This window comes from Haliotis cracherodii, unplaced genomic scaffold, assembly GCF_022045235.1.
Source record: "Haliotis cracherodii isolate W230 unplaced genomic scaffold, xgHalCrac1.p SCAF_8, whole genome shotgun sequence".
Lineage (NCBI taxonomy): Eukaryota > Metazoa > Mollusca > Gastropoda > Lepetellida > Haliotidae > Haliotis > Haliotis cracherodii.
Window position 1 is genome coordinate 29,171,588 of NW_027266341.1, and position 27,658 is coordinate 29,199,245.

General features: G+C 44.6%; 1 protein-coding gene across 1 annotated transcript in view; it reads left to right on the forward strand.

Moving 5' to 3' along the window:
- The window catches only part of LOC139450076 (transient receptor potential cation channel subfamily M member-like 2), a 69,096-nt gene that overhangs the window by 31,433 nt on the left and 10,005 nt on the right, over window positions 1-27,658 (forward strand). The window contains exons 13-30 of the mRNA XM_071231717.1: window positions 704-885; window positions 2,437-2,689; window positions 4,448-4,535; window positions 5,476-5,555; window positions 6,528-6,656; window positions 8,512-8,655; window positions 12,388-12,621; window positions 13,235-13,409; window positions 14,050-14,103; window positions 14,963-14,986; window positions 17,501-17,615; window positions 17,977-18,190; window positions 18,513-18,652; window positions 20,082-20,221; window positions 21,792-21,913; window positions 22,391-22,485; window positions 25,636-25,839; window positions 27,097-27,304. Of these exons, the coding sequence (XP_071087818.1) occupies window positions 704-885; window positions 2,437-2,689; window positions 4,448-4,535; window positions 5,476-5,555; window positions 6,528-6,656; window positions 8,512-8,655; window positions 12,388-12,621; window positions 13,235-13,409; window positions 14,050-14,103; window positions 14,963-14,986; window positions 17,501-17,615; window positions 17,977-18,190; window positions 18,513-18,652; window positions 20,082-20,221; window positions 21,792-21,913; window positions 22,391-22,485; window positions 25,636-25,839; window positions 27,097-27,304 (2,601 nt within the window). The remainder of the gene's footprint in view (window positions 1-703; window positions 886-2,436; window positions 2,690-4,447; window positions 4,536-5,475; window positions 5,556-6,527; window positions 6,657-8,511; window positions 8,656-12,387; window positions 12,622-13,234; window positions 13,410-14,049; window positions 14,104-14,962; window positions 14,987-17,500; window positions 17,616-17,976; window positions 18,191-18,512; window positions 18,653-20,081; window positions 20,222-21,791; window positions 21,914-22,390; window positions 22,486-25,635; window positions 25,840-27,096; window positions 27,305-27,658) is intronic.

The following is a 27,658-nucleotide window of genomic DNA, read 5'->3' on the forward strand; positions in this document are numbered from 1 at the left end:
CTGGAGCTTAGGCTTAAAAAAAATAATAGTCTTGGTTCACAGGCACCACCCGCATCATCATAAGGTCGATTTTATTTCCATTTTCAAATATTTAAAAAAAAAATATGCAAAATTTGGTTACATACTAACTTGAAAAACAACAAAAAAACAACGCCTGCCCACACTATATTTTCAAAGGCCATTGCCTGAGAACCAATTCTTTTCTTTTTTTTAAGCCTTAGATACATTGAGATTGGGTTTTATACGTGAACATGAATTATGATCATATTTGCTAGTCCATTTCTTTTTGTTCAATATATATTTAAGTGTATTAGTGTATTTTGAATATTGTTTGGAGAATTGTGAACAAGTATGCCAGGTGATATTCTTAAAAATAACAAAATGAATGGAGGAGTCAAACTCAAAAAATGAAAAGTGGAAAAAGATTTGATTCCACTCAGGGCAAAGTGTTAACCACACTAAAGTTGTGTCTGTAATACAATAAAGTTGCGAGACTGACAAAGAAATTTAAGAACATTGCATGATGAGCAACATATCTAGAGAACTTTGAAGAGATAAGAAAAAATCCTCAATGTCTTTTGTTTTGTTTGTTTCACACTTATTGAACATGATTTTTCTAAACAAAAAGTGAAGCAAACATAAAAATCATCTTGCCTTGAACATGTTGAAGTCTGTAGTCACCATGTCCACTGACCATGTGCAGGCTGTCAACACGCTGGTGTTCTGGGCAGCACTGACCAACAGACCGAAGCTGGCCAAGGTGTTCTGGCGCAAGACGGAGGACCCCATGGCGATGGCTCTTATCATCAGCATGCTGATGCACAACCTGGCCAAGCGGTGGTGCAAGGAGCCGGACATCCGGTACAGTGTCAAAAACACAGCAATGTGAGTACACCCACTTCCTCATCCATATCTGGACACCTGGTGTTCAATGATCAGGACCAGTCATAAAGACTGTCCATTTACTATTTGGGGTGGAGGGGGCTGAGGTGTTTGTCTGTCACTGCTGTCAATGCCTCAAGTCATACTTCATACTTGCAAGGAAGCAGCAAAAACAATTTTGGGGGGATCAAAATTATTTTCTTCAAAGACATTCCAGGCCCCTTGAGAAAGCCCAAAGGTTAGTCTCTTACACTGATAAGTTCTTAATAATTAACATCCATGAGCTTGACACCAGGGCTGGGACAGGTAACTTGGGTACCTGGGTCAGGTGGGTACTGAGTAGGACCCGGGTACCCATAGGACTACCCGGACCCGGGTTAGTCACATGATATATTGTTTAATAACAAAAATTATCTAGAGCCCTATGGTTACACTACAAGTCACTAATTTTCGTATTTCTTTCTGACTATGCACCCATTCCTCCTGATTTAACTTAGTTCAACTTCAGTGTATGAATAACCAGATTGTGTAATACATGTATCTAAATAAGTTTTGCCAGGGCTATGCTAAAAATGTTCCCAATCGGACATTTTGAGCCAACTCCTGGAACCTACAGTGGGTACACGGGTAATAGGGGGGTGGGTACCCCGGTAGTAAATTTGGACTCGTCCCAGCCCTACTTGACCCAGAGACTGACAACAACCTTCCGCTCCCTGGATGGACAGTACCATCCACTAGACCATAAAGAGCCCTGGGCCCGTTCCTCAAAGCGATCTTAGCTCTACGATGATTGTAAGCCTATGTTAAAGTATGGGACTTACGATCACCTTAGCGCTAAGATCGCTTTGAGGAAAGGGACCCAGGTGATTGAACCAACAACCTTCATGTCTCTGGAAGGACACTCTGCCAACTAGACCAAGGTTTTTGTTTGTTTGTTGTTTCACGCCATACTCAGTAATATCCAGCTATATGACAGCAGTCTGTTAATAATAGTGTCTGGACCGGACAATCTAGTGATAGACATCACGAGCATTGATCTACGCAATTGGGATACAAATACATGCATCAACCAAGTCAGCGAGCCTGACAACCCGATCCCATTAGTCGCCTTTCACCACGAGCATAGTCGCCTCTTGCGGCAGGCATGGGTTGCTGAAGACCTATTCTCTACCCAGATATTCACTGGTCACTTGACCAAGGAGGTGCCAAGGTGATTGAACCACCAACCTTTCACTCTGTCAGAGGACACTCTGTCCACAAGACCAAGGAGGCTGTCCCTCTGAAATAGGCTAAACTTCATGTTCTACTCTAAAGGTAGGGGGGCGGTCGGGTAGCCTAGTGGTTAAAGCGTTGGCTCCTCACGCCGAAGACCCGGGTTCGATTCCCGACATGGGTACAATGTGTGAAGCCCATTTCTGGTGTCCCCAGCTGTGATATTGCTGGAATATTGCTAAAAGCGGCGGAAAACCATACTCACTAACTCACTCACTCACTCTAAAGGTAGGACTGCATCAGTCATGTTTGAGCTATGAGCATGATGTGGTTGTGTTGCAGTGAGTTTGGCCAGATGGCCGTCAGCCTGTTGGGCCTCTGCTACAAGGACTCTACCAATCAGGCCTTTCAAGCTCTCAACAAGACTCTGCAAGACTTCAATGACAAGACAGTGGTGGAGATAGCCAGGATGGGCAAAAACAAATGGTTCATTGCACATCCTTGTTGCCAGAAGTGGCTGTCTCGCCGTTGGTATGGAAACCTACACATCAGAGAGTTGGACTGGGGGCAGCCCACACTACCTGACTGGCTCAAGGTAAATTGCTTGATAGGCAGGACTTAGAAGTTGACGGATGACAAAGTAGACACTTTTAATGGATAACAACTTCTTTAATACTGTAAATGTGACATTTTGGTATAGATCCTTATACCGTTGTCAAGCAAGGATTTGGCTCAAGGTAATACGGCAGACTAACAACTGTTGGCAATACTCATGAGAAATAGGGGGGAAATTATTCTTTAAATTGTTGGGACCCTTGATTGACAACGGTACAAAGATCTAAACCGAAATGTCGCCTTTACAGTAAATAAAGAAGTTGCTATCCATTAATCCATAAATGTAACATGGCAGACGGCAGCCATCGCCAACTCGTTGTCAACAGATATTTTCAAAATCTCTTCATGTTATTAATCAAGGTGCTCACGTAATTTGATGACTTCGCAATGTAAGACCTGTTTTATCACAATATAGATCTTGATTATCGACCAGATCTTCTTGACTGGGTGCCGCCATTTTGTTTGAATCAAATGCAAGTGAATACGAGAGGTGGAATCTGATTGGTCCATAGGAGAGGCTTAGAAGGGACATAACTCGTAATAGCCACTGGTGGCGCTACGATCGAGCCCAGGAATTCCAGCCTAGTTCGGCAAGGGTGGAAACTGGACTTTTAAAGTCAGTTAACTCTCAAACAAGAGTTAAGCTCCCTTAGACTCTTTTCACAACTTGTACACCTCACTGGTATTACATCTTTCATCTTACTTCTTTCAATATCCATGATGGTCGACAAGCAGGAGACAACTAACTTGTAGTCCTCATTGACTAGTAGCACTTGAAGATTATAATTGTGATCCAGTTCCCAATGAAGTCTGTGAAATAGCATTTAGAAGTGTTCCACGTAAGGAAGAGAATTGTAGTTAAAGTGTTCACTCATCACACTGAAGAGGAGGGGACTGAAGGCTAAGTTTGATTCCCCGGGACTGTGCGTGAAGTCACTTGCTGGTGCCCCTGCCATAAAGATAGGGATTGGCAGAGTACAGCGTACCTGTAAGGTCAAACATGAATTACCTGTGTCATTAGGAAGATGCATTGTAGTGTAATGATCTTGCGCACAATGAAACCAAGTTAGAGCTGCAAAGATATGTTTAGTGGACTGTTTCTGTGTGGAGTTTATCTTACGATCTGGCATCTTCCCGAGGCAAGAGAGTTAACTGACTATCAAAGTCCAGTTCCCACCCTTGCCTTGGACTAACGAGTCTATGCATAGTCCAATCAAAATCGCGCACCAAATCGAAATTCGGTTCGTAAACTGTCGTGCAGATTTCGCTCGATTGCAGGATTTGCTAAACATGAGCACCGCCAACTCGTTGTCAGCAGATATTTTCCAAATCTTTTCATGTTTTTAATCAAGGTGCTCACTTGTTTTGATGCCTTTCGCGATGTAAAACCCGTTTTATCACAATATAGATCTTGATAATCGATCAGATCGTCCTTACTCGGCGCCACCATTTTGTGTGAAGCAAATGCAAGCGATACGAGAGGTGGAATCTGATTGGTCCATAGGCGAGGCGTAGAAGAGACATAACTGGTTATAGCCACTGGTGGCGCTAAGATCGAGCCCAGTAATTCCAGCCTAGTTCGGCAAGGGTGGAAACTGGACTTTTAAAGTCAGTTAACTCTGTTGCCCCGGAATGATGACGATCTGGTAGTAGGTCATCAGTATCTGGCAACTCAAAGTGTGAGTCAGTTCTGACATGGAGAAGAGGCCAGGCTGCTACAGGGTTGTTGTTGTTCCAGATTTACCTGAGTGTGTTCCTCGTCTTCCCCATGTACGTGTGGGTCTACTTTGAACCGGAAGAGAAGGGAAAACAGAAGTTTGAAACAGGTACAAAGCCAATCCTCTTATTATTTTCATGAATAAATGTATCCTCAATTTTTTTTGAATGTTTCATATATTGTTTTCACTTTTACTTCTTTCAACAAGTTCCGACCCGTGAAGATCTGGGGTAAAATAGGCTTACAGCAACTGATGCTAAAAAGGCAACTATGCTTGTCATAAGAGGCGACATTAATGGGTGGTCAGGCTTCCTGACTTGTTATCCCAATTGCGTGAATCGATGTTCATGATGTCAATCACTGCATTGTCTGGTGCAGAACCGATTATTTATAGACCACCGTCAGATTGCTGAAATATTGCCGAGTGCGGCGTTAAATTAAACAAACAAATCTAACAAGTTTCTGATGTTTGACTATAGCTGTCTAAATAGTAGATGCATCTTAAACAGACTGAGGCTTTTTTATCATCCATGATTTCCTTTCTGTGTGAGCATTATGATCAAAAGAGATCATCGTCGTATCAAATTGATCTTTGTTGAAAAACATTCTGAGGTATGGATATCGGTTCATACTTTATAGGATCCTTGTTGGTACAGTGTGATGAAGTTGTTACAAATGATATGATTGGTTTATTGTGATATTATTGTAACCTGTTTTATGATTGGTTCAATGTGATATTGTCACAAGCATTCTTTCTGGTTCAGTGTGATATTGTCACAAGCATTCTGATTGGTTCAGTGTAACATTATCACAGGCATTCTGACTGGCTCAGCGTGATATTGTGACAAGCATTCTGATTGGTTTAAAGTAATGTCACAACTATTCTAATTGGTTTAAGGTAATGATCTAGTGACACATATTTTGATTGGTATAGTTGGAGGAGGATGTCAAAAATGATCTGACTGGTTCGATGGGATGATGTCACAAGCGTTCAGATTGGTTCAGTATATTGTCACAAGTATTCTAATTGGTCCAATGTGTTGCTACAGATGATGATGAAGAGGAGGTGGAGATTGCAGAGGACACCATGCTACTGCGACCGATGTCCATGGACTTGGGGGTCAAGAGGGTGGGTTGGGGACCGGGGTCCCGATCTTTCTCTGTGACATGAGTCAGTGTCAGGCACAAATAAGGCTGTAACTAACAAGGGAAGCCAATCACCTATCAGCGCCAATTATCCGCTGGCCTTCCCTTGTTAGTTTCTACCTTTTGTTATCGTATTAATTTTGTTGTCCTTACATTTACATATATGCTCTCTGCCTCTTGGCGTTCATTCACCTGATGAAGGAGTAAGCATATACTCCGATACGTTGTGTTCCTCATAATAAAAAAGCTGACATCCATATATTCTCTTCCTAAGTTCTCAATGCTTCAATTTGGCTATAAATTAGACTGATTGAAACTGACAGAAAAGTGAACATTTTTGTCTTGTGCAAGCAGGACTAGGTATAATCTCTGAGGACTAGTGAAATATACTTTCAATTGTCCTCTGGAATAGTTTTAAGAAATACAAATTTCTGAGGCTGAGACCCAGGATCTTTAACAGAAACATGTGACACAGGTTGATGTGTAGGGTGTTATGTCATGTAACCATGGCGACAGTTTATAAGATGTCATTTGTTGTAATGAGCAACAAGTAGACAGAAATTAAGAGAAATGCTCAATGATTTCCTTGAAAGATGGTGAAGCTTAGTGGTAGGGAAAACGCCGAAGACCCAAGTTCAATTTCCAAACATGGGTACAATGTGTGAAGCCCATTCTGGTGTTCCCTGCCATGATATTGCTGTAATACTGCTAAAAATGGAGGAAAACCATACTCACTCACTCACTCACTCACTCACTCACTCAACCACTCACTCAGCCACTCACTCACTCACTCACTCAACCACTCACTCAACCACTCAACCACTCACTCAACCACTCACTCAACCACTCAACCACACAACCACTCACTTGCAAGAAGCATGAATGTACACATTATTAATGCAGCAAGTGTTTAAGAACAAAACATTGAAATGGTGGCGACACCTTTTGTTTTCAGAAAAAATCTGTTGTGAGGCAGAAGTTACACAGTCTGATTGCTCGGGGGAACCTGGGGATCAAGCTGCCGCTATGGAAACAGATCTTCTATCTGTGGAGTGCCCCCATCACCAAGTTCTGGATCAACCAGGTTGGTACCATCTGTGTCTTCATCCATCGGGGGTTGCAGAGTTACCTCCCTTAGCTATGCCAGGTTCCACTGCTGTGAGTTTGAATCACTTTAGATCTGTTTAAGGTTGTTGATCTGTCCAGTAAATCAGGTCATAGATGCTTTCCCCATGAGCGTTATTCCTACACAAGGGTTTCACCTGAGTGGTAAGTTACATGTAGGACTACCCATGGGCATTCTGGGTAAGAATATAAGTCCCTGGCAACCTGTGCTTGTTGTAAGAGGTGACTGAATGTCAGGGCGACCTGGTTGATTGCATGTCATTGTATTCCAATTGCATGGAGCAATGCTCATGATGTCTATCACTATATTGTCTTGTCTGGACTTGATTTTTTACAAACCATCGTCATATAGCTGGAATATGGATTGTGGTGTTAAACAACAAGCCAACCAACAAGCATCTATGACCTGACCTGGGACTTTCCTCCTTCAACTGACATGCTGTAAAAACTGAAACAATGTTGCATGCCGCTTTTAGCAATATTACAACTGATTTTATGTGTATCTTCTGTAATACGCCCCCCACTCACACATACTCCCCCATACACTCCCCCATACACCCCCCACTCACTCACACACACACCCCATTCATCCATACAAAAACAACAACCCCAAACCCCCACCTCCAACTCACCCATACACCCACCCACTTATCCAGCCACCTACTCACCCACCCACTTATCCAGCCACCCACTCACCCATACACGCCCCCACTTATCCAGCCACCTACTCACCCATACATGCTCCCACTTATCCAGCCACCTACTCATCCATACATGCTCCCACTTATCCAGCCACCCACTCATCCATACATGCTCCCACTTATCCAGCCACCTACTCACCCATACATGCTCCCACTTATCCAGCCACCTTCTGACCCATACATGCTCCCACTTATCTAGCCACCTACTCATCCATACATGCTCCCACTTATCCAGCCACCCACTCATCCATACATGCTCCCACTTATCCAGCCACCTACTCACCCATACATGCTCCCACTTATCCAGCCACCTACTCACCCATACATGCTCCCACTTATCCAGCCACCCACTCATCCATACATGCTCCCACTTATCCAGCCACCCACTCATCCATACATGCTCCCACTTATCCAGCCACCTACTCATCCATACATGCTCCCACTTATCCAGCCACCTACTCACCGATACATGCTCCCACTTATCCAGCCACCTACTCACCCATACATGCTCCCACTTATCCAGCCACCTACTCACCCATACATGCTCCCACTTATCCAGCCACCTACTCACCCATACATGCTCCCACTTATCCAGCCACCTACTCACCCATACATGCTCCCACTTATCCAGCCACCTACTCATCCATACATGCTCCCACTTATCCAGCCACCCACTCATCCATACATGCTCCCACTTATCCAGCCACCCACTCATCCATACATGCTCCCACTTATCCAGCCACCCACTCATCCATACATGCTCCCACTTATCCAGCCACCTACTCACCCATACATGCTCCCACTTATCCAGCCACCTACTCACCCATACATGCTCCCACTTATCCAGCCACCTACTCACCCATACATGCTCCCGCTTATCCAGCCACCCACTCACCCATACATGCTCCCACTTATCCAGCCACCTACTCACCCATACATGCTCCCACTTATCCAGCCACCCACTCACCCATACATGCTCCCACTTATCCAGCCACCTACTCACCCTTATACTCCTACTCACCCAAACACAACCCCACTTATCCAGCCACCCACTCGCCCATACCCCTCCCACTTATCCAGCCACCTACTCATACACTTAGCGTTGTGTTCCAGCTGTTCTATGTGTTCTTCCTGGTGCTGTTCAGTGTGGCAGTGTTGTGGCCCTCGTGTGGGAACGTCTACCTCAACAGCGTCGTCTTCATCTGGACCGTCATCATCTGGGCAGAACTCGTCAGAGCTACACTTGTCAAGAAAGCGGTCAGTTCTATTTCAAACTTCCAGTTAGCTTTTGATTCACGAAGCACTAACGCTGCCCGTCATTGTACCCCCGTAGGGATTCCAGGATAAATTAGCTCCGCAGCAACCTATGTTGGTCATAAGAGGCGAGTAAATGGATTGGCTGAGTGCATTGTACCTTACAATAGTTGCACACCATGACAATCACTGGGTTGACTGGTCCAGACTCAATTATTTACAGCCCACCATCATGTAGCTGGAATGTTGCTGAGTGCAGCGTTCAACAACAAACAAGCAAACAAACAAACAAACAAACAAACAAACTGTATGGTTGTTTGACTTGGTTATGTCTGACGCTGACCGTACATATGGCACTAACATAGTACTGTTTGTACAACATACTGACTTTCTTGGTTTCTGGCCTGTTTCTGGAAGTGGAAGTCTCTTACTTGTATAATTCACATTTGATCTGCTTTTTAAACATTCTTCTTTTGGTTTAAAAATTAAAAGGATTGGTTCTCAGGCAATGGCTTTGAAAATATTGTGCCATCAGGGGGTGTTTTTGTTGTTGTATTTTTTGTTCAAACTAGTATGCAACCAAATAGACAGTTGTGTACAATCAACCTGGGAAAGGGCCTCCCTACATGAATGGTTTCCTGTAGTGTAATACCGGAATACAGTGTTTGAACACTGTTGGACAAAAGTATGTGCATAATACACCATTGATCTTTGAATTTTGAAAAGATTTTAGAAAGGGAAATAAAAACGAAACATGAAGCAGATTTAATGATGATGTGGGTAGTTCCTGACAACCAAGACTAATATTTTTTTAGCCTTTGCTAAACCTTTCATTAGATGGAAGTCTTGCTAAGATATTGATAGTTCTAGGCAAGGAGGGATTCAGCATTTTTAAAAGGGAGGGGACCAAAATATCAAAATCCTCTCTCTACATTTGGCTTTCAAAGGAGGGGACACCCTGGAACCCCCTCTCTAGTCTCTGAGTCCACCTCTGCTAGGCATCATTTGTTTTTTTGCAATTTGGTCACGTTAGCACTCTAAATAGGTCCCAAGCAACTTTTGCTTGTTAGTGTTATAAACAGGTCACCAGAACCCTTCTCAGGTCCTGCAGTGACGTATTGGATCAGATGGTCAGGTTCCGTGATTGGTTGAATGCGTGTCATCTTATTCCGATGGTGTGAGAGTTTGATCAAATTGTTATTTACAGGCCACCTAACATTGATGTCTGAAATGTAAGACAAACTATAGAAACACTGATGCTCATTTGACCAATTTTGTGGTGAATGTGTAGGACTCATACAGGCATATCCATAACGTTTTGTCATGTTCTTCTTTTGTCAGCAGAGAGCAGGTAAATCTTACACTGGGAGTGGTGCATTAACCCGCAGAAATCTCTGATCTGTCATTAATTTCTTAGTTGATTTATTTCACTTTCATTCACACAAATGTTTCATATTCGAAAAATTGTACAATTCCTGAAACAGCCATAACGTATTTCCCAGAAACAGGATATTGTGTGAATTGCCTGTGATACTTTCTACAGTTCTTCAGTAATTCAGGACTCCATGAACATCCGGGGTAGAATAGGTCTTCAGCAACCCATGGTTGCCGTAACAGGCAACTATGGTTGTTGTAGGAGGCGACTCACGGGATCACATGGTCAGGTTCACTGACTTGGTTGATGCATGTTATCGTATCCCAATTGCATGGATTGATGCTCATGATGTCAATCACTGCAGTGTCTGGTCCGGACTTGATTATTTGAAGACCTCCGTCATATAGCTGGAATATTGCAGAGTATGGCGTTAAACAACAAACAAACAGTAATTTAGTTGTGTAGTCATACTACAGAAGAAAGCAATATCCGTAGAGTCAGTGATTCGATGAATTTTTAGACTATTGTTGACACATCTATCTGGCACCCTGTATTTGTATTAAAGAAGGCATCTTTCTGCCGCTTATAATCTTTGATCATCTGTTTGTCACATCTCTCTGGACCTACAGCATAAGTTTGAGTCTGTTTGGAATGAAATATTGATCTGCAACTTTGTGTTTTGTCTTGGCATCTCTACTAATTATCACCGTCCATCAATTAACACGATCAAAACAAGCAGTGACATCATCAGTGCTCAACTCGCCTTGTTGGGTCCTGCCTCAGATACAAATGGTTGGCGAATGTGTCCTGGGTATTTATCTAATAGAATGGATGCATGTAGACTAACGATGTAGTAGTGAGTTGGTTTTAACATTCTAACGATGAAACACAAAGCACCTGAAACTAACTCAACCAACTTCAGGAGTCACAGCGACCTTCTCTGCGGTCTAGTGGATAGAGTGTCTGCCCGAGAGTGGAAGCCAGGGGGTTCGATCCCCGGTCATGTCATACCAAAAAACGGTATATAATACCAAAATATGGTACTTGTTGTAACCCTGCCTGGCACCCTGGCATTAAGGGACTCAAACCAGGACTGGTTGGCTTGGAGTCAGTATTCTGTGTCTGAGTGGGGTAGTCATGCAGCATGGTATCTCAGTGGGCTAACACTATAAAATCGGCATTAGTCCAGACTAGTGCCTTCACATCGCTATGTAAGTGCAATAATCTTGAATGACGTTAAACCCCATTTCACCACACCTAGAAGTTACAGTCCTGAGGTTGAAGGTGGCCCAGTGGTTGCTGGTGCTGCAGCTTACTATAAGTTATCTCCCTTAGCTAGATCCCCTGGTCATTTGTTTGAATCCCAGATGTTACCCAGATTATGATCCTTGGTCTGTCACCACCTACCCATGCTCACTAAAGTTGGAAAGGTCAAGGACCTTGGTTAAGATGATGCACCATGATGACTAATATACTAAATAAGGATAAGATGTATGGATGAACAACAATGAAGTTAAGACTAATGTACTGTTCAACTCATTCACTTAAAACTTCTGAAACATTCCACTCCATTATGTAATGGCGTACTCCACGGTGTTGGCGCTCTGTCTATATCCCCCTTCCTCCACCCTAGTATTTATCTTAATGCTTCCATGATGAATGTTTCCATGGTAACTAAAGACTTTGGTTCTGTTCCTGTCCTTTATGCATGCCATGGTGGGGATTCTATATGAGGATTAGTTACAGAAATGTCACTTGTAGAATTTCACTGACTCAGATTCTCAGTTCTGTTGGTGAGGATTGGATGACCAAAATGTCACCATTGTGTGGTGGTGGGGTAGCCCAGTGGTTAAAGCGTTTGCTCATCATGTCGAATGCCCGGATTGGATTCCCCACCAAGGAGGATATTGCTGGAATATTGCTAAAAGCGGTGTAAAACCATACTCACTCACTCACTCAACTCAGAGTTGTAAAGGTCAAGGAATATTGCTAAAAGCGGTGTAAAACCACTCACTCATCAGTGTGTGGCAGATACTTAGTCCCGACCACCTGGGTCCCGTTTCACAAAGTGATGTTAGCCGTACGACTATCGTAAGTCTTAGTTGGGCTGAATCGCTCAGTCATTTAAGGACATGAATCAATGATCACTCTACCGACAAAGGTCTTTACCGAATTTGATTAAGCCAGTTAAAATGAGTTCTTGTCTCTTATTAAGACTGATTTATTTTGGGCGACATATTTCTATAATTATACTGTTCATAGCAGTGTAAGAGACTCAACTTGCGTGCTGTATCATTGCAATATGTTCACCTGTTATAATAATGGTCTGAACTCTATGTTTTGCATGTATTGTTCTCTAGAAATACCCTGAGGTGCCAATATTCTGGAAGACGATCGAGATCATCCTCATCATGGTTTTCATGTTGATGTTCCCCATCTTCCGCATCCTGCCGCACTTCTTCCCCTACGTGGACTACATGACCACCAAGTTCATCATGAGCATTGGCCTTCTGCTCTTCTACTACCGCACACTGGCCGTCTTCCTTCCCATGAGCCCCACGCTCGGGCCCATGCTCATCAGCATCAACAAGATGGTAGGTGCAGTTACCTCCCCTTGCATTGCCCCATAGTTGTCTCCCCTTCAACTCATGGCTGTAATGTGCCCCTTGCTGTCTCCTTGCTTTGCCGCCTGCTGTGCCCCTTGTTGTGCACCCTGCTGTGCCCCTTGCTGTCCCCCTTGCTGTCCCCTTTGCTGTCCCCTTTGCTGTGCCCCTTGTTGTGTCCTTTGTTGTGCCCCCTGCTGTGCCCCCCTGTTGTGCCCCCTGCTATCCCCTTTGCTGTGGCCCTTGTTCATCAACCCATGCTTGTCGTAAGAGGTGACTAACTGGATTGAGTGGTCAGGCTCGCTGAGTTGGTTGATTGATGTCATTGTATCCCAATTGCGTAGATTGATGCTCATGATGTCAATCCCTGGATTGTCTGATCCAGTCTTGATTATTTACAGACTGCCATCATATGGCTGGAATATTGCTGAGTGCTGCATTAAACAAAGAAAGTCCCTCACTAACTCATGGACTGCTCAGTCATGGTGGTTGACATGATTGGGAATATGGCATCATTGGGATTCACATGTAGAATTTCAGAAGATCGTGATTGGGAATATAGCATGCTGTAGAACACTATCTATTCACTGCTCTGTTTCTGTAGGTACGGAAGGACTTCATGACGTGGATGCGGATGTTTCTGATCGTGATGGTGGCCGGGGGCATCACCATCCACGCCGTGCTGTACCCCAGCTATCCCCTCACACAGGAGGGCATCAAGAAAGCCCTTGCTCGCGCCTTCTTCGCCATGTTCCTCACCAAGATAGATGACCTGGAAGGTAGGAACTCAAAACAGCATTCCACAATCACTGACATGACATTTAGAGATGTGGTATCTATGGAGACTAACTACCAGTTGTTGTCATGGCAACTTCTATCTTCTTTGAATGCAATATTATCAAGCAAGTTCACTTCAACCCTGTCGTCTATCGTAACAATTTTGATATTTATCTGCATTTTAGGTATGCTATAAAATATCATTTTCAGCTTATTTGTAAGCACGCTAAGTTCAATTTTACATTTTTCCGTTAAGAAAATGTATGAATATTGTTTCAGAAAAAGCCTGACCCATGAAGATCCAGGTTAGGATAGGTCTTCAGCAACCCATGTTTGTTGTATGTGCATGTCGTTAGGCGCGACTAAAGAGATCGGGTGGTCAGGCTCGCAAACATGGTTGATGCATGTCGTGTCCCAATTGCAAAGATCGATGCTCATGATATCAATCACTGGATGTCTCATCCATTCTTGATTATTTACAGACCACCATCATATAGCTGGAATATTGCTGAGTTTGGGGTTAAACAACAAACAAACAAACAAACAGTCAGAAAAATGAAATCCAAGTCTTGCAGTTTATAACCTCATGAACTTAATTGGTTGAACATGAAACTGATGCTGTTTCCCCGATACTTGTTTCAGGGGATGAAGACTGCAACAACATGTACCGCAACAAGACGATAGAACACTGCAGCGGTAGGTTCACTACAATGTCATACCACAGTCAGTGCTCAAACCTTCCCACACTGCATTTGCTTTGCACAGGTTTATAAAATATTTTCCTCAAAGAATCTGGTGGAACTTAGAAATGGGTGCAGGATGTCTAAGATGGTTTTGCAGATCAGAGCCCGTACTCTACAGGCCAAGGTCCACTTGCACAAAGAGATCTTAGCGCTAAGATTGTCGTAACTCCCATTCTTTAACATAAGCTTACAATTTTCGTAGTGCTAAGATCGCTTTGTGCAAGTGAGCCCTGCAGAGCCTCAGATAAGCTGTGTATTTGCGCCAAATATGCAAAGTAAGTCACCATTACCCAATTAATTATGAGTTGCTTGCATACAAATACACATGAAGAATCGTTTTGTTAGGATTATTAGACATGTATATTGCTGTGGTCAGGTCATGTGACATGTGACACACTTGGGGAAGCACACGAACAGATGTAAATTGGAAGTGTGAGTGAGTGAGTTGGGTTTATCGCCGTTTTTAGCAAATTGGAAGTCACCTGAAACACCATTTTAGCAAATTATTTCTCGGAGGTGTAAAAATGCCATAATCACAATGGACACAATGGACCCATTAATTGACCCAACTATAGACCAAATAATAGACCTAAAGGACCCAACAGACCGAAGGACGTAAACATTTATTGAATACCTAAAGAAAACTATTAACACCCAATGTGAAGGATAACTTGGGAGTGACATACTCCGTGGCTGAAAACATGAGCCCTGACAGGCAGTAGTTGCTATGTGACATACACCGGTACTGCTGAGTCAGCACTTTTAATGCTTCACTACAGCTTGTAGTACAGGAAACCTTCCTTCTGTTTCAGTCAGCTCCAGCACCTCCGGCAGTGGTAAGTACACATGCAGGGTCTCATGCTGTGTGCGGGCATATGTTGGGATGAAGGGAATATTCAGCATTTTGTAAAATGATGTTTTTTGTTGAGGGAGTTGTGACAATTTGAATATGTTGAAAAAACTATGCAGTTTTGATAAACCCCAGTCATTAAGTAACAATTTTAATTTTGTTTGTAGAAATAGATGCTGTGTCTGTTATTTTGTAATGGTAAGCACTGCTTATTCTTAAAAATAACTACCTCCTCAGACAGGAACCACCTTCTCCAGTCTATGATGTTTTGTGCTGCATCTAATGACAGCTGATGTTTTGTGCTGAAGTGACAGCTGATGTTTTGTGTTGCAGCCAATGACAGCTGATGTTTTGTGCTGCATCTAATGACAGCTGATGTTTTGTGCTGCAGCTAATGATAGCTGATGTTTTGTGCTGAAGTGACAGCTGATGTTTTGTGCTGCATCTAATGACAGCTGATGTTTTGTGCAGCAGCTAAGGCGACATTTTTTTTATTTGTTGGTTTACGGATGCGCCGCTCTTTCAAAGTCCAAATGTTAAAAAAAAAAAAAAATGAAAATTACCCTTTTTTTTATTACCGCCAATCTTTTCGACAAAAAGTTCAAACAAAAAAAGATTTCTTTTCCTCGTCCAGCTTAAAGCAAAGGGAAGTCACTCTGATATTTCTTGCTGGGATCCTTCTTTATACCATCAAAGCTTGTCAACGCAAAGCGCAGTGGTGACCAGTTTAACTATTTCAACACTGTTGGCCGTTCAAAGCCACAAGTCACACCGCACGGTAAACCGTCCAAGCCACGTCAAAATAGTTTATAATTATATTAACCTACTTGTCATATCATTCATTTATTAAATCTATCACATTTCACAATGTCTGAAATACCTATTCCATTTGATTTTATCATTTTTTATCTATAGATTAAAAATATATTCACTTGACACTATTTCCCGCAATGTTATTGAAAATAAAATTCTCGGACACACTTCGACAACGGGTCCTCACGGGCTGAAACGTCTTTATTTACAAAGTAATAAAATCATCAAAAATGTATCTTTAAAAGTTGCCAAACTGACATCTTAGTTATTATTTCCAACTTTTCGTGCGATCGCATATGGTAAGTCAAATGACATCTCGGCTTTCGTCGCCTGGATTTCTCGGCTCGGACACGATGTCTTAATGCCAAAATATATGCATAAGAAATCTTTGTCACAGCTCGTAACCTAACTCTATGCATCCATAAAGTTCCATATTTTTAATATAGATCGCGATTTCATGCTAAAACGTTCAGAATAACATGATTTAACACAAACCTTTCGCCAAAGTCTGAAAATTATCTTTGCTGTAATTTGATTAGCTGCCTTAGGTCACGTGCTTAAATTTGACTAATCACGAACCTTGTAGCAGATTTTGTCGGTGAAACAATATAAGTTTTTTTAATGTATACTGACATGGCAGGACGTATGCGTTATTCATACGAAGCTTTGAAAACCGAGGTATTTCCTCATGTTAGTGAGCGGACAGCCACTATCATCGGGAAATGGGGGATGACAGATATTATTTGTAATTCTTTTTAAAATAATGTTCAACGTAAACAAATGAAAATTAAAAAGAAATAGGTAAGTGGATTTTATGAATTCTTATATTTGCCGAAAAAATCGTTAGATTTGCGCTAAATTTGGACGTTATGAATGTTTTAGCTTACATTATTATTTATTTAAAACGAACTTTATTTAGTTGTTCATGAATTATTTAAATAATGAAATACACATAACTTTCATATTTTTAAACAATAGGATTAATTAGACCTTTCAAATAGTGTATGGCCAAACATGTAGTAGCAAAGATGTTAATTTCAGCAGATAATTCATTGATAAATGTTGGTTTCATTTATCACACAACAGTCTCTGGGAACTTGGTGTCACAGCAGTAATCTTCTGGTTGGCTGGTGTTGAAAGAGTTAAACGTTGCCCATGCATTTGCAGCCAAAATAGCAGCGTTTTTCATGCATTTCCACCCATGACATGAATATTGTTATGTTGTCATCCCTGCACAAGCTGAGTGCAAGGGATATAATAAAATGTTCTTGAACAATTGAGTTATTTTACTTTTATTACGACAGGATATTTTTTTTCATACCTACCTAACTTTTTAGGACAAAATTCAGGTAAAAAAAATGTGAGAGGCTTTTTTTTATTTATTTTTTTAATTGGCCTGCCTCACTTTTGAAATGAGTTTGAAATCCGTAAACCAAGAAATAAAAAAAGTGTCGCCTAATGATAGCTGGTGTTTTGTTCTACAGCTAATGTCAGCTGATGTTTTGTTCTACAGCTAGTGACAGCTGGTGTTTTGTTCTACAGCTAGTGACAGCTGATGTTTTGTTCTACAGCTAGTGACAGCTGGTGTTTTGTTCTACAGCTAGTGACAGCTGGTGTTTTGTTCTACAGCTAGTGACAGCTGGTGTTTTGTTCTACAGCTAGTGACAGCTGGTGTTTTGTTCTACAGCTAGTGACCAGTTGAACCGATGCCCTTACAGCAGCCTAGGGGGGTATGCCATCGTCATCCAGTACCTGCTCATCACCAAGCTTGTCCTCATCACCCTACTCTATGCTATGTTCAGGTATTTTCTGGCAGTTCTGGCGTGGGTATGAGCTGTAACTTTCAAGTCTGACCTGGATCAATTAGCAGATATACTCAACTGTAGATTTAATTAAGCTGAATTAATTTAATTTGGAATGAACATGTAGCAAAATGATTAAGAAAGAAGTACTTTTCTATAAATAGTCACTAACATGGTAATGCAGCCATTCAATCAGCTTTTGATAGGTGGTTATTGTGATTTGAAACCTCTGACTGACCAATCAGATAATGAGTTTTCTAAATTCATGGTAAAATTTTATGAAAAATATAGGAAAAGAAACATTCTGAACGATGTTTATTTGTGAACTTTCTAAAGTGTAGTTTTTACATCCAAACTCCAGTGACACTAACGCCCGAATCAGCAATGAAGCGGAGGAGATATGGAAGTATCAGCGCTACACCATCATCGTGGACTTCGACGAGCGGCTGCGCCTGCCGCCCCCGCTGACGCTTATCAGCTACATGTGCATGTTCCTGTCGCTGGTGTGGAGGAAGTTGAAGCAGCTGTACTACCGATGCCGCTCCTGCTGCAAGTGTGTCAAGAAGGACATGAAGGTATCGTTTGCTGAATGTTGTTGTACAGTCAACAATAGTCCAGTTATATTAAACCATCTCAGTGATCTTGTGGACAGTGAGTGAGTTGGGTGTAACGCCGCTTTTAACAGTATTCCTTAATCAGCTTAATGTGGCATTAAATCTCACTCACTCACTCACTCACTCACTCACTCACTCACTCACTCACTCAACAATAATCCAGTTATATCTGACCGCCTCTGTGGTCTAGTGGATAAAGTGTCTGCCTGAATAGTGGAAGTCTGTAGAATTAAACCTGATGTCTTGCAGTTCAAGACTTATTTTGGGTGTTTCCATCCTCTAGGACGGTATGAAGAAGGTCCAGATTATGAAAGTGAGGCGGACAGTGGATTTCAACTACTGGAAGAGTTGTCTGCAGACCTTCAATACAGAAGAGGAACAAAAGCTGATAGAGAGACACAGGAACAAGGAACAGAGTGATAGGTGAGGGGTGGGACTGACTGATATAGAAGATTTAACGTGCGCTTTCCGACTGTAGCGTATTTCGCACACGGGCCTGGCCAGACCATTTAGTGTATTCCCAAAAGGGCGAAAGTGGTGTGTGCAATCCAAGAGGGGGCTTTTAGGGGTTGCTTAATTATATTGAATTTTTGGAATTTTTAAATTTGGAATAAATGCCGAGGTGGGTGGAGGAGGGAACTAAGGGAGCCGGGTGAGGTGGGTTGTTTGTATGTTTATTGGATTTTGGATTGGTAGATTAATTAGTTTTTAGATGCTCTTGATTAGGTCTGTTTTGATTAGGAATACGCCTAGTTTATTTTGAGGATTTAGTATTTCATCGAGGGGTCAGGCAGGGGCAGGGGCAGAGGCTGCCCTTGTGGGGCAGGGGATATGTAGGGCCGTAGATGGGCTGGACAGGTGCAGGGGTGGGTCATTTGCAGGGGTCGGGCAGGGGCAGATGCTGCCCTTGTGGGGCAGGGGATAGGTAGGGCTGGAGATGGGGTGGACAGGTGCAGGGCCGGGTCATTTGCAGGGGTCGGGCAGGGGCAGATGCTGCCCTTGTGGGGCAGGGGATAGGTAGGGCTGGAGATGGGGTGGACAGGTGCAGGGCCGGGTCATTTGCAGGGGTCGGGCAGGGGCAGATGCTGCCCTTGTGGGGCAGGGGATAGGTAGGGCTGGAGATGGGGTGGACAGGTGCAGGGGTGGGTCAGTTGTAGGGGTCTGGCAGGGGCAGATGCTGCCTTTGTGGGGCAGGGGATAGGTAGGGCTGGAGATGGGGTGGACAGGTGCAGGGGTGGGTCAGTTGTAGGGGTCTGGCAGGGGCAGATGCTGCCTTTGTGGGGCAGGGGATAGGTAGGGCTGGAGATGGGATGGACAGGTGCAGGGGTGGGTCAGTTGTAGGGGTCGGGCACGGGCAGGGGATAGGTAGGGCTGGAGATGGGGTGGACAGGTGCTGGGGTGAGTCAGTTGTAGGGGTCGGGCAGGGGCAGGGGATAGGTAGGGCTGGAGATGGGGTGGACAGGTGCCGGGGTGGGTCAGTTGTAGGGGTCGGGCAGGGGCAGGGGATAGGTAGGGCTGGAGATGGGGTGGACAGGTGCTGGGGTTTTGGGAAGCAGGGTTGGGGAAGGTGACGGAGTGGGACAGGAGATGTGTGGGGTAGCCCCACGGGTGGGGCACTTGTAGGGGTTGGGCAGGAGATAGGATGGACAGGTGCAGGGGTGGGGCAGGTGAGCATGATGAGGGAGACGAGACAGGTGAAGGGATGTGCCAAGTGAGGGGGTTGGGTATAGGAAGGGGTTGTAGGACAGTTGACACTTAAAGTCTTTGAGTACAGTTCCTGGCTTGTAGTAGCTAGGAAGGGATAGTCACTTGTGGAGAAAACATTCAACACTGCCTGTATTTGTTCCCCTAGCTTGTCTCGGCTGATTGACGACATTGAACTGCAGAAGGACAACCATTGCAGAATGAACAACCGTGTGGTCCACGTGGAGAAGAATGTCACGGTGTGTCGGCTGCTCCTCGAGGAGATGAAACATATGATACAGAACCTGGGTACGTGTGATACAGAACCTGGGTACGTGTGATACAGAACCTGGGTACGTGTGATACAGAACCTGGGTACGTGTGATACAGAGACTGGGTACGTGTGATACAGAACCTGGGTACGTGTGATACAGAGCCTGGGTACGTGTGATACAGAACCTGGGTACGTGTGATAGGTAACCCGCGTATGTGTGATACAGAGCCTTGGTATGTATGATACAGAGCCTGGGTACGTGTTATACAGAGCCTGGGTACATGTGATAGGTAACCCGCGTATGTGTGATACAGAGCCTGGGTATGTGTGATACAGAGCCGTGGTACGTGTTATACAGAGCCTGGGTACATGTGATAGGTAACCCACGTATGTGTGATACAGAGCCTGGGAACGTGTTATACAGAGCCTGGGTATGTGTGATACAGAGCCGTGGTACGTGTTATACAGAGCCTGGGTACATGTGATAGGTAACCCGCGTATGTGTGATACAGAGCCTGGGTACGTGTGATAGGTAACCCGCGTATGTGTTATACAGAGCCTGGGTACATGTGATAGGTAACCCACGTATGTGTGATACAGAGCCTGGGAACGTGTTATACAGAGCCTGGGTATGTGTGATACAGAGCCTGGGTACGTGTTATACAGAGCCTGGGTACATGTGATAGGTAACCCACGTATGTGTGATACAGAACCTGGGTACATGTGATACAGAACCTTGGTACGTGTTATACAGAGCCTGGGTACATGTGATAGGTAACCCACGTATGTGTGATACAGAACCTGGGTATGTGTGATACAGAACCTTGGTACGTGTTATACAGAGCCTGGGTACATGTGATAGGTAACCCACGTATGTGTGATACAGAGCCTGGGTATGTGTGATACAAAGCCTTGGTACGTGTTATACAGAGCCTGGGTACGTGTGATAGGTAACCCGCGTATGTGTGATACAGAGCCTGGGTTTGTGTGATACAGAGCCTTGGTACGTGTTATACAGAGCCTGGGTACGTGTGATAGGTAACCCGCGTATGTGTGATACAGAGCCTGGGTATGTGTGATACAGAGCCTTGGTGCGTGTTATACAGAGCCTGGGTACGTGTGATAGGTAACCCACGTATGTGTGATACAGAGCCTGGGTACGTGTGATAGGTAACCCACGTATGTGTGATACAGAGCCTGGGTACGTGTGATACAGAGCCTGGGTACGTGTGATACAGAGCCTGGGTATGTGTGATACAGAGCCTTGGTAAGTATTATACAGAGCCTTGGTACGTGTTATACAGAGCCTGGGTACATGTGATAGGTAACCCACGTATGTGTGAAACAGAACGTGGGTACGTGTGATACAGAACCTGGGTACATGTGATACAGAATATGGGTACATGTAATACAGAACCTTGGTATGTGTGATACGGAACCTGGGTATGTATGATACAGAACCTGGGTATGTATGATACAGAACCCTGGTACGTGTGATACAGCACCTGGGTACTTGTGATAGTATTGTCATTATAATGCAGCCGATAGTCATTGAAGTAGATATATATTTATTGCTGCTATATTGACTGACTTGTTGTTTGCCAGATCCAAAAAGCCAGGGCCTGAAGCCGGTGCAGCAGCTCGTGCATGTGTCAGCCCGCCAGTCCCCCTACCCTGGGACACGCACACAGCGCTTCCCCGTCTTTGATAAATACGTGCCCTGGGAGGTGAGTCACAATGACGACACGGCAGACAATTACGACACGGCAGGGAAAACTATTTGTGACTGAATTAAAAAACAGTCAATATCTGTCCCTTCACTGATATCATTAACACTGACAATGTTTGTCCGTCATGTTTTGTTTCCGGAGCAGAACTCAAAAACCATGAGAGATATCTTAACCAAACTTGGCACATAGATAGGTGTAGTGGTGAACTGGTACCTTTTGATAGTTTGGGATTTTTGAAAAAAATATTTTTCAGTGTCCATGGTAACAACTTAGACTTGTTTGATTGGTGTTCATTACCAATGCGTGAGGGGCATATGTTGTTTTATCTGACAGCTGTTTAAAAGTAAAAGTATAACGTGTGCTCTTTTAAGCTGTACAGGATTAAGAAAGGAAATAATCTGAATTTTTAATGAAAATCTAATTGCTTTATAAATGTGTCAAGTGATAAATCATTGGCCAGTGGTTTCCGTGCAGGTTGTGTATGAGGCGTATGACCCGACGTACATGACACGCCCCCTGGAGGACTTCAATGAGGAGTATGCTCCCTTTGTGGACCCAGACATTATGGAGTAAGTATTTACAGACAACGAATATACTGTTACTGGTCATGTGTGGGATGGGGTCGCCCGACTTGGTGGTGAAGTTCATTGTGTGCCATTATACCCAGAAGCCATGGAATGTTGTTCATAATATCGACCACTTACATGTCTACCTCACAACCTTCCTGACCTCACAACCATGAGAACTCCCTTCATGACCTCACAACCATGAGAACTCCCTTCATGACCTTACAACCAATGAGAACTCCCTTCATGACCTTACAACCAATGAGAACTCCCTTCATGACCTTACAACCAATGAGAACTCCCTTCATGACCTCACAACCATGAGAACTCCCTTCATGACCTTACAACCAATGAGAACTCCCTTCATGACCTCACAACCATAAGAACTCCCTTCCTGACCTCACAACCATGAGAACTCCCTTCCTGACCTCACAACCATGAGAACTCCCTTCCTGACCTCACAACCATGAGAACTCCCTTCCTGACCTCACAACCATAAGAACTCCCTTCCTGACCTCACAACCATGAGAACTCCCTTCCTGACCTCACAACCATGAGAACTCCCTTCCTGACCTCACAACCATAAGAACTCCCTTCCTGACCTCACAACCATAATAACTCCCTTCCTGACCTCACAACCAATGAGAACTCCCTTCCTGACCTCACAACCATAAGAGCTCCCTTCATGACCTCACAACCAATGAGAACTCCCTTCCTGACCTCACAACCATAAGAACTCCCTTCCTGACCTCACAACCATGAGAACTCCCTTCATGACCTCACAACCAATCAGATCTCCCTTCCTGACCTCACAACCATGAGAACTCCCTTCCTGACCTCACAACCATAATAACTCCCTTCCTGACCTCACAACCATGAGAACTCCCTTCCTGACCTCACAACCATAAGAACTCCCTTCATGACCTCACAACCAATGAGAACTCCCTTCATGACCTCACAACCATGAGAACTCCCTTCCTGACCTCACAACCATAAGAACTCCCTTCCTGACCTCACAACCATAAGAACTCCCTTCATGACCTCACAACCAATGAGAACTCCCTTCCTGACCTCACAACCATAATAACTCCCTTCATGACCTTACAACCAATGAGAACTCCCTTCCTGACCTCACAACCATAATAACTCCCTTCCTGACCTTACAACCATAATAACTCCCTTCATGACCTCACAACCAATGAGAACTCCCTTCCTGACCTCACAACCATGAAAACTCCCTTCATGACCTCACAACCAATGAGAACTCCCTTCCTGACCTCACAACCATAATAACTCCCTTCCTGACCTCACAACCAATGAGAACTCCCTTCCTGACCTCACAACCATGAAAACTCCCTTCATGACCTCACAACCATAAGAACTCCCTTCCTGACCTCACAACCATAAGAACTCCCTTCATGACCTCACAACCAATGAGAACTCCCTTCCTGACCTCACAACCATGAGAACTCCCTTCCTGACCTCACAACCATAAGAACTCCCTTCATGACCTTACAACCATAATGACTCCCTTCCTGACCTCACAACCATGAGAACTCCCTTCCTGACCTCACAACCAATGAGAACTCCCTTCCTGACCTCACAACCATAAGAACTCCCTTCCTGACCTCACAACCATAAGAACTCCCTTCCTGACCTCACAACCATGAGAACTCCCTTCATGACCTCACAACCAATGAGAACTCCCTTCCTGACCTCACAACCATGAAAACTCCCTTCCTGACCTCACAACCATAAGAACTCCCTTCCTGACCTCACAACCATAAGAACTCCCTTCCTAACCTCACAACCAATGAGAACTCCCTTCCTGACTTCACAACCATAAGAACTCCCTTCCTGACCTCACAACCATAAGAACTCCCTTCATGACCTCACAACCATAATGACTCCCTTCCTGACCTCACAACCATGAGAACTCCCTTCCTGACCTCACAACCAATGAGAACTCCCTTCCTGACCTCACAACCATAAGAACTCCCTTCCTGACTTCACAACCATAATAACTCCCTTCATGACCTTACAACCAATGAGAACTCCCTTCCTGACCTCACAACCATAATAACTCCCTTCCTGACCTTACAACCATAATAACTCCCTTCATGACCTCACAACCAATGAGAACTCCCTTCCTGACCTCACAACCATGAAAACTCCCTTCATGACCTCACAACCAATGAGAACTCCCTTCCTGACCTCACAACCAATGAGAACTCCCTTCCTGACCTCACAACCAATCAGAACTCCCTTCCTGACCTCACAACCATGAAAACTCCCTTCATGACCTCACAACCATAAGAACTCCCTTCATGACCTCACAACCAATGAGAACTCCCTTCCTGACCTCACAACCATAAGAACTCCCTTCCTGACCTCACAACCATAGGAACTCCCTTCCTGACCTCACAACCAATGAGAACTCCCTTCCTGACCTCACAACCATAAGAACTCCCTTCCTGACCTCACAACCATAAGAACTCCCTTCATGACCTCACAACCATAATGACTCCCTTCCTGACCTCACAACCATGAGAACTCCCTTCCTGACCTCACAACCAATGAGAACTCCCTTCCTGACCTCACAACCATAAGAACTCCCTTCCTGACCTCACAACCATAATAACTCCCTTCATGACCTTACAACCAATGAGAACTCCCTTCCTGACCTCACAACCATAATAACTCCCTTCCTGACCTTACAACCATAATAACTCCCTTCATGACCTCACAACCAATGAGAACTCCCTTCCTGACCTCACAACCATGAAAACTCCCTTCATGACCTCACAACCAATGAGAACTCCCTTCCTGACCTCACAACCATAATAACTCCCTTCCTGACCTCACAACCAATGAGAACTCCCTTCCTGACCTCACAACCATGAAAACTCCCTTCATGACCTCACAACCAATGAGAACTCCCTTCCTGACCTCACAACCAATGAGAACTCCCTTCCTGACCTCACAACCAATCAGAACTCTCTTCCTGACATCACAACCAATCAGAACTCCCTTCCTGACCTCACAACCATAAGAACTCCCTTTCTGACCTCACAACCATGAGAACTCCCTTCCTGACCTCACAACCATGAGAAATCCCTTCCTGACCTCACAACCATGATACTTTGTTTCTAGACTCCGCCATGAGGAGCAGTCCCGACAGAAGATGAGTCCTGAGGAACTGGAGACGTTGTCCCCCTTGCCTGAATTCACTCCCATGTGGAACACCGTGTTTATCGAGAAGGTTGACGATGTTAGTGTTGACTTGGATCGTACTTCATGGATCTCATTCGACAACCAGCCTCTGAGATATAAATTGGACACGACAGACCTTCCACAGTGAGTTGTCTGGTTGAGTCTTAAGGGTGGGATCTGAGATTCTTTCATATTACTATAGTTAATCTGTCATGGCACAAGTATCTGCTCGAATGTGGTTTTATTTGTGCCCTAATTGGTGGATCCGTTTGCATTCCAGTTATCAGTCTCAACTCCCTGGGGAGTATACAACCCAAGCTGCCTACGGGTGCTAGAAGGTTTTATTTATCCACCTCACATATCGGGTACCCATTCTGGGTGAACAGAGGCGGGCACATTAGAACAAGTCATTCGCCCAAAGTGACACCACACGTTTTGACACTTGTGTTTCGGGGGTATCTACGTATTCGTGTTTCCACCATCTGGCCATCTACCATCAAACGAGTGGGTTCTTTTGAGTGCACAGGGTGTATGTACTGTATACTAGGGGTAGTGACAACACTGTAAAGACCTGTAAACATTGCTGGTCCCAAGGCTGAATAACAACCCGGTCACTAGCGGGAGATGATCTCACCACCTGGCGCTTGCTGGCCTGCCACTTTTGAACGCATGCCACTCCGCCTCCGGAGTGGATTGAATCACACATGGTTACAATCTGTTTAGCCAGTTTTTGTCCACTGTCCAATGTTAGAACCTTACTCTTCTATAGTAGCAAGAAATTCTGATTTAGGTGATGTGTGTAGGAGCCCACTGGGCAAGACGGGTATCCGGGGGCGGGCAAGTTATGATTTAGGCGATGTGTGTTGTAGGAACCTACTGGGCAAGACGGGTATCCGGGGGCGGGCAAGTTATGATTTAGGTGATGTGTGTTGTAGGAACCCACTGTGCAGGACGGGTATCCGGGGGCGGGGCAAGTTATGATTTAGGTGATGTGTGTTGCAGGAACCCACTGTGCAGGATGTGTATCTGTGGGCGGGGCAAGTTTTGATTTAGGCAATGTGTGTTGCAGGAACCCACTGGGCAGGACATGTATCTGTGGGCGGGGCAAGTTATAATTTAGAAGATTTGTGTAGGAACCCACTGGGCAGGACGGGTATCCGTGGGTGGGGCAAGTTTTGATTTAGGCAATGTGTGTCGCAGGAACCCACTGTGCAGGACGGGTATCCGTTGGCGGGGCAAGTTGTGATTTAGGCGATGTGTGTCGCAGGAACCCTCTGGGCAGGACGGGTATCCATGGTTGGGGCAAGTTATGATTTAGGCGATGTGTGTCGCAGGAACCCTCTGGGCAGGACGGGTATCCATGGTTGGGGCAAGTTGTGATTTAGGTGATGTGTGTTGCAGGAACCCTCTGGGCAGGACGGGTGTCCGTGGGCGGGGCAAGTTGTGGAGGTGGGGCCCCAACCATCGTATTGCAGCCGTGGTGACGCGCTGGAAGAGGAAGTACTCGCCGCTGGGCTACCCTCTGGACCACATCGTCGTTGAGGGGAAGAGGGTCCTGGAGTTCATTGTGGTCCCCCGGCCGGACACAGGGGAGCTAACTCTTCCAGGCGTAAGTATCTCTGATTTAAGGTTCAGTGTTTGTCTGTTGCAGGTTTCAGTCAGCGATATTCAAGCTCTATCATGGCAGGCTAGGGATGGTGGGGTAGCCTAGTGGTAAAAGCATTTGCTTGTCCTGCCGAAACCCATTTCTGGTGTTCCCCACCGTGATATTGCTGGAATATTGCTGGAATATTGCTGGAATATTGCTGGAATATTGCTAAAAGTGGCGTAAAACCATACTCACTCACTCACTCACTCAAAGCAGGCTGCAGTTAATGGAGTCCATGGATCCATGTATTATGGACATCCCCTGACATCGGTGCAATGACACACAGCCGAGGCAGTGAGTAAGACCCCCTGAACC